This window comes from Ranitomeya variabilis, chromosome 3, assembly GCF_051348905.1.
Source record: "Ranitomeya variabilis isolate aRanVar5 chromosome 3, aRanVar5.hap1, whole genome shotgun sequence".
NCBI lineage: Eukaryota > Metazoa > Chordata > Amphibia > Anura > Dendrobatidae > Ranitomeya > Ranitomeya variabilis.
The window spans coordinates 250,833,070-250,847,278 of record NC_135234.1 but is presented as its reverse complement, the minus strand read 5'-3'; the positions used below and the strand labels follow the sequence as shown (position 1 = coordinate 250,847,278).

The 14,209-nt window shown below is 40.4% G+C and overlaps 1 protein-coding gene across 1 annotated transcript; it reads right to left on the bottom strand.

Moving 5' to 3' along the window:
- Nucleotides 1–4,043: 4,043 nt before the first annotated feature.
- LOC143818136 (uncharacterized) lies at nucleotides 4,044–13,954 on the bottom strand. Its single transcript, XM_077299547.1, has 4 exons — nucleotides 13,901–13,954; nucleotides 13,571–13,639; nucleotides 6,259–6,972; nucleotides 4,044–5,458 (listed from the first exon to the last, which is right to left on the bottom strand). Exons 2-4 carry the CDS (start codon nucleotides 13,629–13,631, stop codon nucleotides 4,461–4,463), a joined length of 1,773 nt encoding a protein of 590 aa, XP_077155662.1. The 5' UTR covers nucleotides 13,632–13,639; nucleotides 13,901–13,954; the 3' UTR covers nucleotides 4,044–4,460.
- Between the last annotated feature and the right edge of the window lie 255 nt (nucleotides 13,955–14,209).

Sequence of the window (14,209 nt, the reverse complement as noted above, 5' to 3'; positions counted from 1 at the left end):
CCATATTCCGGACTGAGGATCCTGAAGCCTTCAGTAAAGAGGTAAAGAGACTGCAACCTGGTGTCCTCATTATTCACCGCGACCTGCACCACACCACAACAGCATCACTCTCCACCTTCATTGGACGCCCCTCAGCAGGGTCACGGGCCGGGTCTAGCCACCGTGACAACCCCAGAACTGCGACAGAGAGGCCCGGTACCGGGTACCCCTCGGCCATGCGGCAGTGGGGGCGCTCCATTTGCAATACTCAGCGGGCATTGCTTTTATGTATTATATATTGTATGTTTAACAATTTTCTTTGGCCCATGCATTCCCTGCAGGGAAGCCCATAATAATGTCACTGGGCTCCTCTCTGTTATGTATATCTGCCAGATTCTTCTTCGCAACATTGAATGTAGTATATAAGTACGGGCACATATAGTAGCAATTTTCTTACTATTTTGAGCAGCTGCACACTCAGGCATGTTTACCCCATCAGCTGATTGCGGGAGATGCCTACTTCCAGGCCGGCGGCTCCATTCTCACCGGTTACCAGGCACGCTTCTTGATGTATACGCCTCCCTGGGCTTTATTGAGTGTGTGGACTTTGCACACCGGTAAGCATTTCTCCATTATTAGGCTCGCATTAGATCCTGCATATTTCTGTCTATGGACACACTACTCCTGAGAAGCTGTCTCAGGACAGTGATACACGTGGGGTCCTCCCCACACCCCTGATCTTGCGCTCCTTTTGCTCACTATGGTATTTTTCTGTGGCCTGGAGCGCTTATGGAGCACATGAGGTAGTATTGACTACAGGCTCTTTCTATCTATCGTTATGCATGCAAGTGCAGCACTATTTGATTTGCTCCTATTATTCAGCCTTCTTTGGAGGTTTTCATTCCATTCATATATATAAACAGCACATGTTACCCGGTCAATGTGTGACCTCTATACCATGATTATTATTTCCATTCTACATAGCGGTGAATATATGCATAAACCATTCATGAGTCTTATAAATATTGTTTGTTTATTGCTCCTTACTACATTTGTGGCCATTTAGGCATTTGATGTAGTACCAGGGATATTGGATAATGATTGTGTTGTGTTTACATGTTTTTAATAGGTTTGTGTATCCATAATTATGAAATAAAGCTTTGTATTCTTTGGGTGTGCACACCTATTTTTGCATTGGTCTTTTTCTCCCTTTTACGTGTACTTTGTCTCCCATACAAAGTGTAGCACCTGGATGTGTATTTAGCTTTGTGTTTCTCTATATTATTCCATCATAAGTGTTCCCTAGTTTCTTTATTATACTTTTGGGGCTTTTCTCTGCAAATTTCACCCACAAACCAATGTACCAAAATCTGTGCTCCAAAAGCCAAATTGTGCTCCTTCCTAGTAAAGCCCTGATGTGTGGCCTAACAGTAGTTTCTGAGAATAGGGCATGACTGCATTCAGGAGAAATGGCACAATAAATTATGGGGTCCAGTTTCACCTATTATTTTTACCCCTATAATGTTGTACTTCCATATACCAATGTTACAAAATTATGTGAGATACATGTGGGTTCTAAATACTCACTACACCCCTTGATGAATTCCTTAAGCGGTGAAGTTTGCAATATGGGGTCACTTGTGGGAGTTTCTAATGATCTGGCACCTCAGTGGCTCGGCTAATGGAGCTCACAATCTATTCAAAAGGAATCTACATTTTAAAAACCAAGTAGTGCTCATCCCATCCGAACCCTGCCATGTGCTCAAACAATAGCATGCAACCACATACAGTAACAGTTTTTGATCGCTTTCTATTACAATATTTGAGAGGCAGAATTAACAAAAACCAGCAAGTCAGGAACTGCTTTCAGGTTTTTTTTTCATGCCGTTTCTTGTGTGGTAATATTGATAAGGTATCTTTAATTCCTCAGGTTACTACAATTACAGCAATACCACATATATATTTTTTTTTATGTTTTGGCACTTTTACACTATCAAAAACTATTTTATAGAAAAAATTATTCTTTAATTGCTTTATTCTGAGAGCTATAATTTTTGCACTGATGGAGTTGTATGTTGACTTGTTTTTGAAGGACAAGATGGTGTTTTCAGAGATACCATTTTGTTTTACTTTTTTTTTTTTAATTGCGCTTTATTCCACTTTTTGTTTGGCGGTATGATGAAAAACCATAGGTTTTTGTCCCCTTTTTTTATGGTGTTCACTGGGGTTTAACTAGTGCGACAGTTTTATGGGACTGGTTGTTCCAGACGCGGCAAGGCTAAATGTGTACTTTCTGTTTATTTAAACATTATATTACATAAAATACAAATATATGGGTACAATTTGTTTATATTTTTTTATTATTTTGTGATTTTTTTTTTTTTTTATGTTTTTATAATTTTTTTAACTTTATTTTTACTTAGGTCCTCTATAGGCTATTCAATTTTAGCAGGCTGATCACTCTGATAAAACATTGCAATGCACTGACACACAAGGTTGCTAGTCTGGTGACCCAAGGATCGTCATGACTACCTCGGGTCTTAATGTCAATGATCGAGCCCTCGCGATGACGTCGTGGGGGTGCCCATCGGAAGGGAGAGGGAGCCTTCTTGCTCTCCCTGCCTTCTAAATGCTGCAATGATATCAATTGCAGCACTTAGGGGATTACACTGCAGGGAGCGGTGTTGGCACCCCTCCAGGCAGTGAGGGTAAGGTGTCAGCTATAATGCTAGGTGAACACCCAGGGGCTATTGCGCACTCACAACTCCTGTGCGCGCAAAATTGCCATGACGTATTCGTCCAAGGTCAAGAAGTCATTCCCTTCCATTACATACTGGATATGTCCAAGGTCCGAAAGGAGTTAACAAATCCAGTTGTATAGCCATCAGGGTTTTTCCCAAATTTCAATTCTTTAATAGCTGTGGTCACCTCTCGCAATGTGAAATTATCTTCAAATCCTTTTAGTAACTCAATCGGCAAGGACGGGAGCCTATGTGAATGAATATATGACTTGTCTTTAAGTTGAGGGATCGAAAGATCATTGAAATGGTCTATGATTTTATAATGAGATTGGTCAAAATTTCTGAAACTGGAAAGGATGTCCTGGGAGTTATGCACCTTTTTTCCTATCTGAACTATTGATAAAGGAAATATTAGTAGTTAAAGAGCATGGATGTAGGACTTTATTACCTAGATGATAAATGTGACTAGGTTTCCACATATAATGAGATTTCTGCTCTAAAATGGCTAGAAGTTTATAATGAGTAGTGGAAAGTTTAGCATATGTAGGGGGTGTTGGATGACATTTATATTGGAGCTCTGCTAAGATGACCGAAACGTTATTTCCTCAGCACGTTCCTTCTTTAGATGTGTACCATGTGAAATGGGAAACCCAGTAGAACACTTTTAAGCATTTCCAACTTGATGGCGGGAGAGGTGAGATCCCCAAAATGATCAGACATGAAATTTTGAATATATTCTTTCAGATCCGAAACAGAGAAATGATCCTGAAGTAGGTTCTCATTCAGATGCCTTATACAGTTAGGTTTCAAATTAGTTCCAAACTGCATTAAAAAAAAATACATAGGAGCATAATCTGAACATAATACTGATCCCACCTCTGCCCCTACCTGGGGATCAAGGAGTGAATGGAAAATAAATAATATATCAATAGTATTATACATAGAATGACCTTGGAAATAAAAACTAAAACCCTTAGTCTCTAGATGAAGGCTCCTCCTAACGGCCATTAGACTCAGGCTAATGAGGAGTCTATTGACTCTCTGTATGGATGACACAGGATGAGAAGACCTACCTGTAGACACAACAATCATGGAATTAGATTTTTTTTTTTGCGTCTTGAGAAGAGACATCTAAGGGGGAGATGATTAACTTGTACAAGTGCATAAAGAGTCCATATAAAACCAAATGGTTAAAAAGCTGTTTCATATGTAAAGTCTCCTCAAAAGACATAGAAGGTCTCCGTTTGTTAAAAATTCTACCAATAGATCATGATTATGAACACTCCAAAGGGTTATAAATGGAAGACAACACTTGACAACATTCAGTATTGCATTTTACATTCAATTACTTTATTTACAACATACAAACTTAAATGAGTATTATATGAGTTTGTATTACATTCAGGTACAAAGTTTCTTCAGGTCCACAAGGCCAGTAACCTAGAATTGGTTCTAATTTAACTTAATATCAGTCTTTATGCACTAATAGGCCACAGAGCATCACACGTATCTACTCACAAACACCATGTCCCCAGTGAGTAATAAATTAAGTGACTCTAATAGGATAGGCAGGTTTGTAAATATGCTTAGATCAAGTGGCTAGATGTGAGAAATTTTACTTTCTTCCCTATTGTAGATGTAATGAGACATTGGAAATCCAACCTTAGCATATGGACATGAATGTGGTAAAATCTGATACATGTGTAAATGGTTTATCCATGAGAGGGATTTAAGGCATAACTAAAATAGTGGTTGCAACACTATGATCTCCTCTGTTGTAATAGTTGTTGTTGTAGTGGTGCTTGTAAAATTGACCTTATCAACTGTAAAGGTCTCAGTTATGGTTTTGGTTTGTGCAGGCTCATCTGTGTACATATTAGCCTGGAAAAGTTGCTGGTTGGGAGTAACAGTTTCATTTTCTGAGTTTTGAGGTTGTGGTCTGTCAATGAATGTGTCAGGGTTACCAGACCCAATTATTGTTCTGGAGTAAAAAGGTATGACTGTGCTATTGATATAGGTTGTTATATTGGTGGGACTAATGTTTTTCACTTCAATATAGAGAGATGTAGTCTCATTCAGCTCTAAACTTGTGATTTCAGTGCCATTCACAAGTTCTGTTGTGGATGTGACATTCATTATGCTTGTGCTCCTTAATGTGGTCACAGTGATATTTTGCTCTGGTTGAATGGTAGTTGGCAATGATGTTGTTGTAATTAGTGTGGTAGTTGGGGTGGTGGTTATTGGGGTTGTTGGTGTGGTAGTTGGGATGGTAGTTGTAGAGGTTGTAGTAGTTGGGGTGGTAGTGGTTTGAGTTGTAGTAGCTGGAGTAGTGGTTGTTGGAATAGTAGTGGTTGGAGTTGTGGTAGTTGGGGTAGTAGTAGTTGGGGTAGTAGTAGTTGGAGTTGTGGTAGTTGGAGTTGTGGTAGTTGGGGTAGTAGTAGTTGGGGTAGTAGTAGTTGGAGTTGTGGTAGTTGGGGTAGTAGTAGTTGGAGTTGTGGTAGTTGGGGTAGTAGTAGTTGGGGTAGTAGTAGTTGGAGTTGTGGTAGTTGGGGTAGTAGTTGTTGGGGTAGTAGTAGTTGGAGTTGTGGTAGTTGGAGTAGTAGTAGTTGGGGTAGTAGTAGTTGGAGTTGTAGTCATTGGAGTTGTTGTAGTTGGGGTGGTAGTCGTTGGTGTGGTTGTTGTCGTGGTAATAATAGTTGTAGTTGGAGCCAGAGTTGGAACAACAAATGGAGATGCATCTGAAATGAAACATCAATCATGAAAAAATCAATAATGACTCAAGGCAAACAGTAAACATAATTTATCCTATACCATAAAATATTTTAAACCTTTAGCCTCATAGTGTAAATTGGTTCAATGCAAGGTGAAACATACAATTGAAGGAAGGTGCATGCATATTTATTGAAAGTCATGAAACCATTTTTAATAAGATTAAGGTTGCATTAAAATTGCATGTAAACTGCTAAAGCCCGTTTCAAAAGATCACTAATAGGGATGAGCGAAGCTTTGGATAACTCTTTATCCGAATAGCTATAGTGCTTACCGAATAACTGCATTGGGAACCTGGATACCAGGAGCTCTCCTAATAATCAGCTGTTCAGCATCGTGGCTGTGTGACAGTCACAACACATGCATGGAGATCCTGAAGGTTGTGACCGTCACACAGCCGGTACTCGTGCAGCTGCGGTGCCGAACAGCTGATTTTTGGGAGCGCTCCAAGTAATGTGTATCACTACTGATTTATTATAATCTACGGGAAAACCTGGCAAGAGTTTAGTTCCCCTGTAATACAAACACAGGGAAAGTAACCATTGAATTATGGGGGGTTTTTCAACAAACTATCCATTTAATGCAAGCACAGACCTAGTATTCTAGAAAGGCTGACTTTCTGTTTCCTCAGTCTAATTGATGGGAGTCCTAAATATGTAATTCACTTTTAGAAGCTTAGATGATTTTAACAAATCATTTGACTACGGGTTTTCTTATAATAAGACAAATCATTTAGTTTAGTCATATGGGGTCATTGAGCCTCACTTACCTGTGCAATAATCCTCAGACTTTAAGCTTCCAGAGAATTTATAGACATAGTATTGCCCTGGGCAGGCTTTCACAGGGATGGTTCCTGCGGCTGTGCATCCAGTTGCAGTGTTAGCTATAAGATTCATCAACACAACTCCTTGTCCAATCGCTGGATGGCTGCTGTTAAGGGTAAAGGGTTCAGCTGATCCACATTTTGTGGAACCAATACAACCTTCTTTCATTCTCAAACCAGTTCCATTGTATCGGAACCAACCAAAGTTGTATCGATCAGTGGTGAACACACCGGTGGAGTTTATTGTAGACAATCGATTGGTTCCATTTAGCTGCTGGTAGTTTTGACATGGGTCTGCACATTGTACAGTACCTCCAACATTTAGACAGTCTTGGTCAAAAGCGCAGACTCCAGTGTTGCATGCAATATTTTTGGTGCTGCCACAAAGATAGATGCCAATCTTGTTTACACAAGTTGTTGAAGGGACACACTTGTTCAAAGTCACATCGGTGCATTCATTGATATCTGTGCAGATTTTATAACCTACCCTGTTATCCCAGTAATAGCCTTCGGAGCAGCATGTTTCTGTAGTGCATGAGGCAATGGGGGTGCAGTTAATGCCATTCCCTGCAAAGCCAGACATACAGCTGCATGTCACATAGTCTGTTTTCTGGGTGCACAGGCCAGCCGTAGGATGACAGGAAGCACAAGTCTTTGCATCTGTGTTAAACGAAGAGACAAAGAATATAGCAGTTACAGGAAAAAAATTGTAACAGAATATCTTCCAAAGCAGACGAAGTATAGAATTCAGAGGCATAAAGGGTTGTGCAAAGGTAACACTGAAGCCTGGCCGCTCATGCTTCAGGCTCCTCTACCCATGACAAAATACCAGTGCTATAAATGGCACATGTGGGGTGCTGAAGAGCTAGGCACATAAGCTTCAAATTAAGCCTCTGACCATAGTACACACATATATCTCTACAAGGATGGGACTAATAAGACAAAAGTCTTATGTAGGGATCATTGCGCTATAAAATGAGAACCTCTCGTGATAGATGCCTATTTCAAACATGGTTGGGTATGGCATACTTGCCTAAAAATATCAATAACAACTGAATTTTCATAGTATACATATAAAAAGCTTCTACATTACCTAATATTTAGTAGAATCAATGATTTGGAGCAACTTTTTGTACATATTGTTGGGAAGCTTAGTACCATATAAAATCTTTATATTAAATCATTGTATTTAGTATCTAACAGATTTCATGTAATCTAGCCTTGAACTGCCCTGCCTCCACCCAGAAAGGACTAACTGGAAGCTTAAATGGGTTGTTCATCACTGGAAAACCCCTTATCAATGGCCTCATAGATCTACAGAAAATATAGAAACCCTTTGGTCATATATGCTAATGAGGTGAACTCTTGCCCAGGCCAAGCAGTTCAGTGCAACTTCCCACTACTTGCTTTCCATCTATTTCTAGCCCTCTTGCTTGATTGATAGCTCTGGTTTTACTGGAGCCAGAAGAAAGTGGAGAGAGAGTATAAGCTAAGTAGGTGAGAATTTAATCAGAACTGCTTGGACACTGCAAGGGTGCACCGAGTGCCTCATTAGCATAGCTGAATTAAGAATAATTTTGGCAAATGCAGCATTTGATGTGGATACAGGAGGGACAATTTTTATTAGGGCTATGTTCTCTACATTGTGTTCTTTTTGGTTTGAACAGTCATTTTGTGCTGATAACCAGATAATTTCCACTTTTAAAATTGGTGCGATTATCATAAAAACAATATCTCAATGAATTGCTAAATATTAATTTCACAGATTACCGTAAGTGTACGTTCACACTGGTTGCAAACCTTCCAACCAGAAATTCCACATTTTAGTGAACCAACATTGCGCAGGAGTTTTTTTTTTTTTAAATCTTGTACATACACTGCAGATAATATCCACAGCGCAAATGGCACAAATCTGACAAAAAGGAAACTCTGATTTTACACAAAGACCTCAAAAATCTTTATATCATGACTTCATATAATTCAGAGCCTGCATGGAGTCGTTATACAACCATTTCTTTGTATGAGGCTTTATAGTAATAGCCGTATTAATCTACACTCAGTTTTAAACCACATCAACAGTATCCAATAAGCATATTACCCAGGGCCCATTTTCCTCACACGAGGAGCGGGCAACACTCTATATAAGTTAGAACCAATTAGGCAGCATGAAGATCAAAAAGTGCTTTAGCAATGGCAACATAAAATAAAACACTTTATTTCAACATACACACGTGGTCAAAATTGTTGGTACCCCTCGTTTAATGACAGAAAAAAACCCACAATGGTCACAGAAATAGCTTGAATCTGACAAAAGTAATAATAAATAAAAGATCTATGAAAATGAACAAATGAAAGTCAGACATTGCTTTTCAACCCTGCTTCTCAGAATTTTTGAATAAATTGTGACCTTTGTGGGTTTTTCTGTCATTAAACGAAGGGTACCAACAATTTTGACCATGTGTGTATGTTAAAAAATTCACAAAACACAGACAATAAGAATAAAAAGGTGCCTCAAACCATAACACACACAACGGGAAGGACAGCTACACACCACTTACCACCAGTGTATTGGTATATGTATGCCTTATGTTTTATTTTCTGTCGCCTTTGTTAAAACACTTTTTGATCTTCATGCTGCATAATTGCTGCTTGATCGATATGGTTCTATCAAGAGTATCCACCATAATTATTGTCAGATTCTGCTTCCTTTTTGGCAGCTTTGGCTAAATTATTAATTAGCATGGTTGTTTTAGATCTAGAATAAGGCTATTGTGTCTATAGGTTTTGTCTGGCATTGCTGTTCAGTCCTACTGCCTGAAAGGGGGTTACGTTGCGATACAGCCTATGGACAAGAATGGTGCTGATTCTGGACAAAAGCAGATCCTGATTGTAAATTCAAGAAAAACAGATCTAAATAATGTTTTTTAATGAACGTTGGCAATCATTTTGATTGTTAATCATTCTGGTATATCTGGACAGAGAAGAAAAGTCTATAGTCACAGTATGTGAGTGTAGACTGCCAAGATGTGACAGTGTGTGCACTGGCAATCACAAGATCGCATATATGCAATTTGCATATTTTTGGCCATATGTCAACTTTCTTCCATAGAAAGAAGCTGAGGAGAGTCTTTTTGGCACCTGGCTTCAAGTATTCAATATGAAAATTGTCTCCAGAGAGGAAGAGGACTTGAACTCTAGTGCCACCTATAGGAAGTTGCAATCCTACAAGTCAATATCGATTCTTTAATAAGCCTTGCAATATGACTTAGGATGTCAATCTCAATTTGCAGACACAGTGTTTTGGGGTATTGACCCTCATCAGTGCAAAGCATGAGATCTGATTTGGACAGGTTAGAGGCTTAGAATGGGATCTAAGGGGTAAAGTTTCTCCTTCTGGAGAGTGACATGCTAGGTCTGGCACACCAGTATGAGGAGACTTAAACACCTTGCATGCTCCTCTGGGAAATTAAATATGCAAATTGTCTTTTCAGAGACGAAGAGGACTTGAACTTTAGTGCAACGTATTGGAAATCCTACAAGTCAGTCTCAACTCTTTAACGAGCCTTGCAATATGCATATTTAATTTCCCAGAGGAGCATGCAAGGCTTTTAAGTCTCCTTATGCTTCCATGCCAAACCTGGCTTGTCGCTCTCAACAAGGAAAAACCTTACTCCTTAGATCAGTGTTCCCCAAGTCTGGTCCTCAAGAGCCACCAACAGGTCATGTTTTGAGGATTTCCTTAGTATTGCACAGGTCATTGAATGCTTGCCTGTCCAGGTGATGCAATTATCACCTGTGCAATACGAAGAAAATCCTGAAAACATTACCTGTTGGTGGCTCTTGAGGAACGGACTTGGGGAACACTGCCTTAGATTTAGAGATGAACGAATTTGTTCGGATTTGTTTCCGAGTACGATCGGCATCGAATATTGTCGAATATTTGTCAAACACATCCGAATGTCATTAGAGTCAATGGCAGTAGATATTACTGATTATGTTGGGAACCGATCATTAAAGGGAACCTGTCACCACGTTTTTGGAAGATGGGATAAAAATAGCGTTAAATAGGGGCAGAGGTGGGCATTACATTAGTGTGTTTGTTATGCGTTTATTACCCACCTAAGTTGCCGAAATACCTTTGCAAAGTCTCCGTTTTCGCCTGTCAATCAGGCTGGTCTGGTCAAAAGGGCGTTGTCTTCCCCCAGATTTTGCGTAGTTTTCCGTTGGTGGCGTAGTGGTGTGCGCATGCCCAAGGTCCCGAATCCTCTGCCAGGGGATTTAAAAGAGCGCGCTGTTCGTTTTCATTGGTGATCGGTGGGCGCGGCCATCTTCCTTTGGCCGCGCGTGCGCAGAAGCGGCGCTCTGCTGGCCGCGGCTTCAGGAAAATGGCCGCCGCGATATCCATCTGCGCACGCGCGGCATCCCGCGGCCATTTTCCTGAAGCCGCGGCCAGCAGAGCGCCGCTTCTGCGCACGCGCGGCCAAAGCAAGATGGCCACGCCCACCGATCACCAATGAAAACGAACAGCGCACTCTTTTAAATCCCCTGGCAGAGGATTCAGGACTTTGGGCATGCGCACACCACTACGCCACCAACGGAAAACTACGCAAAATCTGGGGGAAGACAACGCCCTTTTGACCAGACCAGCCTGATTGACAGGCGAAAACGGAGACTTTGCAAAGGTATTTCGGCAACTTAGGTGGGTAATAAACGCATAACAAACACACTAATGTAACGCCCACCTCTGCCCCTATTTAACGCTATTTTTATCCCATCTTCCAAAAACGGGGTGACAGGTTCCCTTTAAACATACATTCGGCACAAATAGTGTTTGAATATGGCACAAATATGTCAAAATCAGATTTGGGGACAAAAACCGAACAAATTCGCTCATCTCTACTTAGATTCAAGTATTCATATCGCATACATTTAGCTCACCCTGTCACTGTCACGATTTGGTAGACTGCAGTCAATTAGAGTGGCTGTAAACTTTTCTTCTCAGCCCAGAAAATGTTTTCATTTTTGAATTGAGACAATCTTATCCCCTTTCCGACATCGGGCGTACATTTACGCCAATGTCGGACTTCCTCCCTTCGATGTGGGCTCCAGCGGTGAACCCACATCTTTCCCAGAACAAGTTAGCTGTTATTAACAGCTGACATGTGCCCGAAACAGCGGTGGGTGGAATCGCGATCCACCTGTGGCTATTAACCCATTAACCCGGTAAATGCCACTGTCAAACTCTGACAGCGGCATTTAACGCATTCATCGGGACGGAAATCCGCCCATCGGTGACCCCCGTCATGTGATCGTGGGTCATCGATAGGTTGGCATGACAACCAGAGGTCTCCTGGAGACCTCTATGGTTGTCACTGCTGGATTGCTATGAGCGCCGCCCGGTGGTCCACGCTCATAGCAAGACAGCAATTCTGCTACATACAGGTGATTTGATCATCACCTGTATGTAGCAAAGCCGATCGGATTATGGCAGCTTCTAGTCCCATGGATACTATTGAAGCATGCCAAAAGTAAAAAAAAAAAAGTTTTAAAAAATATTTTAAAAATAAGAAAAATACAAAAGTTCAAATAACCCCCCTTTTGCCTCATTCAAAATAAAACAATAAAAAAACAAACATACACATATTTGGTATCGTTGTGTTCAGAATCGCCCGATCTATCAATAAAGAAAGAATTAACCTGATTGCTAAACGGCGTAGCGAGGAAAAAAAGTAAAAACGCCAGAATTACTTTTTTTGGTCGTGGTGACATTGAATTAAAATACAATAACGGGCGATTAAAATATTGTATCTGCACCAAAATTGTAACACTAAAAACGTCAGCTCGACGCACCAAAAATAAGCCATAACCTGACCAGAGATCACGAAAAATGGAGAAGCTACGGGTATCAGAAAATGGTGCAATTTTTTTTAATTTTTTCTTTTTTAAAGGAACTTTGGATTTTTTTTTCACCACTTAGACAAAAAAGAACCTAGACATGTTAGGTGTCTATGAACTCATAATGACCTGGAGAATCAAAACAGCAGGTCAGGTTTAGCATTCAATGAACATGGTGACAAAAAAAAAAAAAAACAACTGTTGGATTGCACTTTTTTTGCAATTTCACTGCACTTGGAATTTTTTTTCCTCTTTCGAGTACATGATATGGTAAACCCAATGGAGTCGTTCAAAAGTACAACTCGTCCCGCAAAAAACAAGCCCTGACATGGCCATTTTGATAAAAAAAAGTTATGGCTCTGGGAAAAAGGGGAGCAACAAATGTAAATGCAAAACCAAAAATACCTCTAGTCGTTAAGGGGTTAAAAAACTGGTGGCTACTAAAACTTCACTAACCATTAAAGGGAATTTGTCACCTCATTTTTCGTATATAAGCTGCGGCCACCGCCATTAGGGGCTTATCTACAGCATTCTGTAATGCTGTAGATAAGTCCCCGATGTAACCTAAAAGATAAGAAAAACAAGTTTGATTATACTCACCCAGGGGTGGTCCCGGAGCGGTCCGGGTCCAGCGCCTCCCATCTTCATACGATTACATCCTCTTCCTTGCTTCTGTCGCGGCTCCTGCACAAGCATGAATCTCTGCCCTGTCGAGGGCAGAGCAAAGTACTGCAGTGCGCAGGTGCGGGGAAGGTCAGAGAGGCCCGGTGCCTGCGCACTGCAGTACTTTACATTGCCCTCAACAGGGCAGACAAAGTACACCTGCGCAAGTGCCACAACAGAAGCAAGGAAGAGGACGACATCGCATGAAGATGGGAAGCGCCGGACCTGGAACTGCGATGCCCATCAGACCCGGACTGCAGGGGGACCGCCCCTGGGTGAGTATAATCTAAGTTGTTTTTATTATCTTACATCTGGGGCTTATTTACAGCATTACAGAAAGCTGTAGTTAAGACCCTGATGGCGGTGGCCGCAGCTTATATGCGAAAAATGAGGTGACAGATTCCCTTTAATAATAGTTCGGCATTTTTTGGGCAGTTTTTGTGTGAGGCAAACTTATCCTCATAAAGAATACACTGACTTTGTGATGAGATGTTGATGAAATAGAGATACAGATCTCATGTAATTAAACAATGATCATCGTAAATAATCACATTATATGCAATATATCCTATAATGTCAGTTTATTATACCTATACATATCACTTTCTGGTATAAGAATCATTGATGGTTTTACTTAATACATTTTTAACATATCACATTTGTATATTAATTTCTTAAAGGAAATCCAATCTTAGCTTACTTTGGGAGTAGGCAACTCCTAACCAGAGGGCCAGGGTGGATAGCCAGAGCAATGCATTCATGTTCTATCCTATGGAAGTAAAAGATGGGAAATAAGCCAAAAATAACATCGAGTTTCAACATTTTAGCCACAGATAACGTTAATGAAATGAAAAACTCATCACTACAATATAATGGTAGAAGAACATGAATAGTTGTTGCGAAGGTCAGATTACCATTGGAGTCAGTTTACCATAATGCCTTAGTTTTGGTCATACATGATGGACTTTAATTTACCACTTCTATGAAATGTCAACCTACATACTAATAAAATACTTGGTGTCTCTCTTACCTTGTTGCTCTATCCAATTCCTATCCTGAGTATAAGACTCTGACTTCTGTGTCCCTGCTTCCAGAATTTGGAATTAAACCTCTCTGAACACAACGGACTCACCGATTTGACCAATCAGAGACCAGGGGCTGTGCTACATGCAAAAGCATATAATAGTAAGTGATGGCACATTGGTGAAGAGAAGGCATACAATTTCTATTTAGTTTAGAACAATACGGAAATCCATTTTGTTTGCTTTTACACATAGTTTTGTCTTTTATCGTCTATGACCATGAGATCTAACGTCACACCCATACTTCAACTTGGAAT

What these genes read in the sequence shown, in the direction of transcription:
- LOC143818136 (XM_077299547.1), bottom strand. Translation starts at nt 13,631, where the DNA reads ATGAATGCATTGCTCTGGCTATCCACCCTGGCCCTCTGGTTAGGAGTT. An exon ending in AGGAGTTGCCTACTCCCAAA is followed by an intron (nt 6,973 to 13,570) that starts GTAAGCTAAGAT and finishes CGTTTAACACAG; the next exon opens with ATGCAAAGACTTGTGCTTCC. An exon ending in GTCTGAGGATTATTGCACAG is followed by an intron (nt 5,459 to 6,258) that starts GTAAGTGAGGCT and finishes GTTTCATTTCAG; the next exon opens with ATGCATCTCCATTTGTTGTT.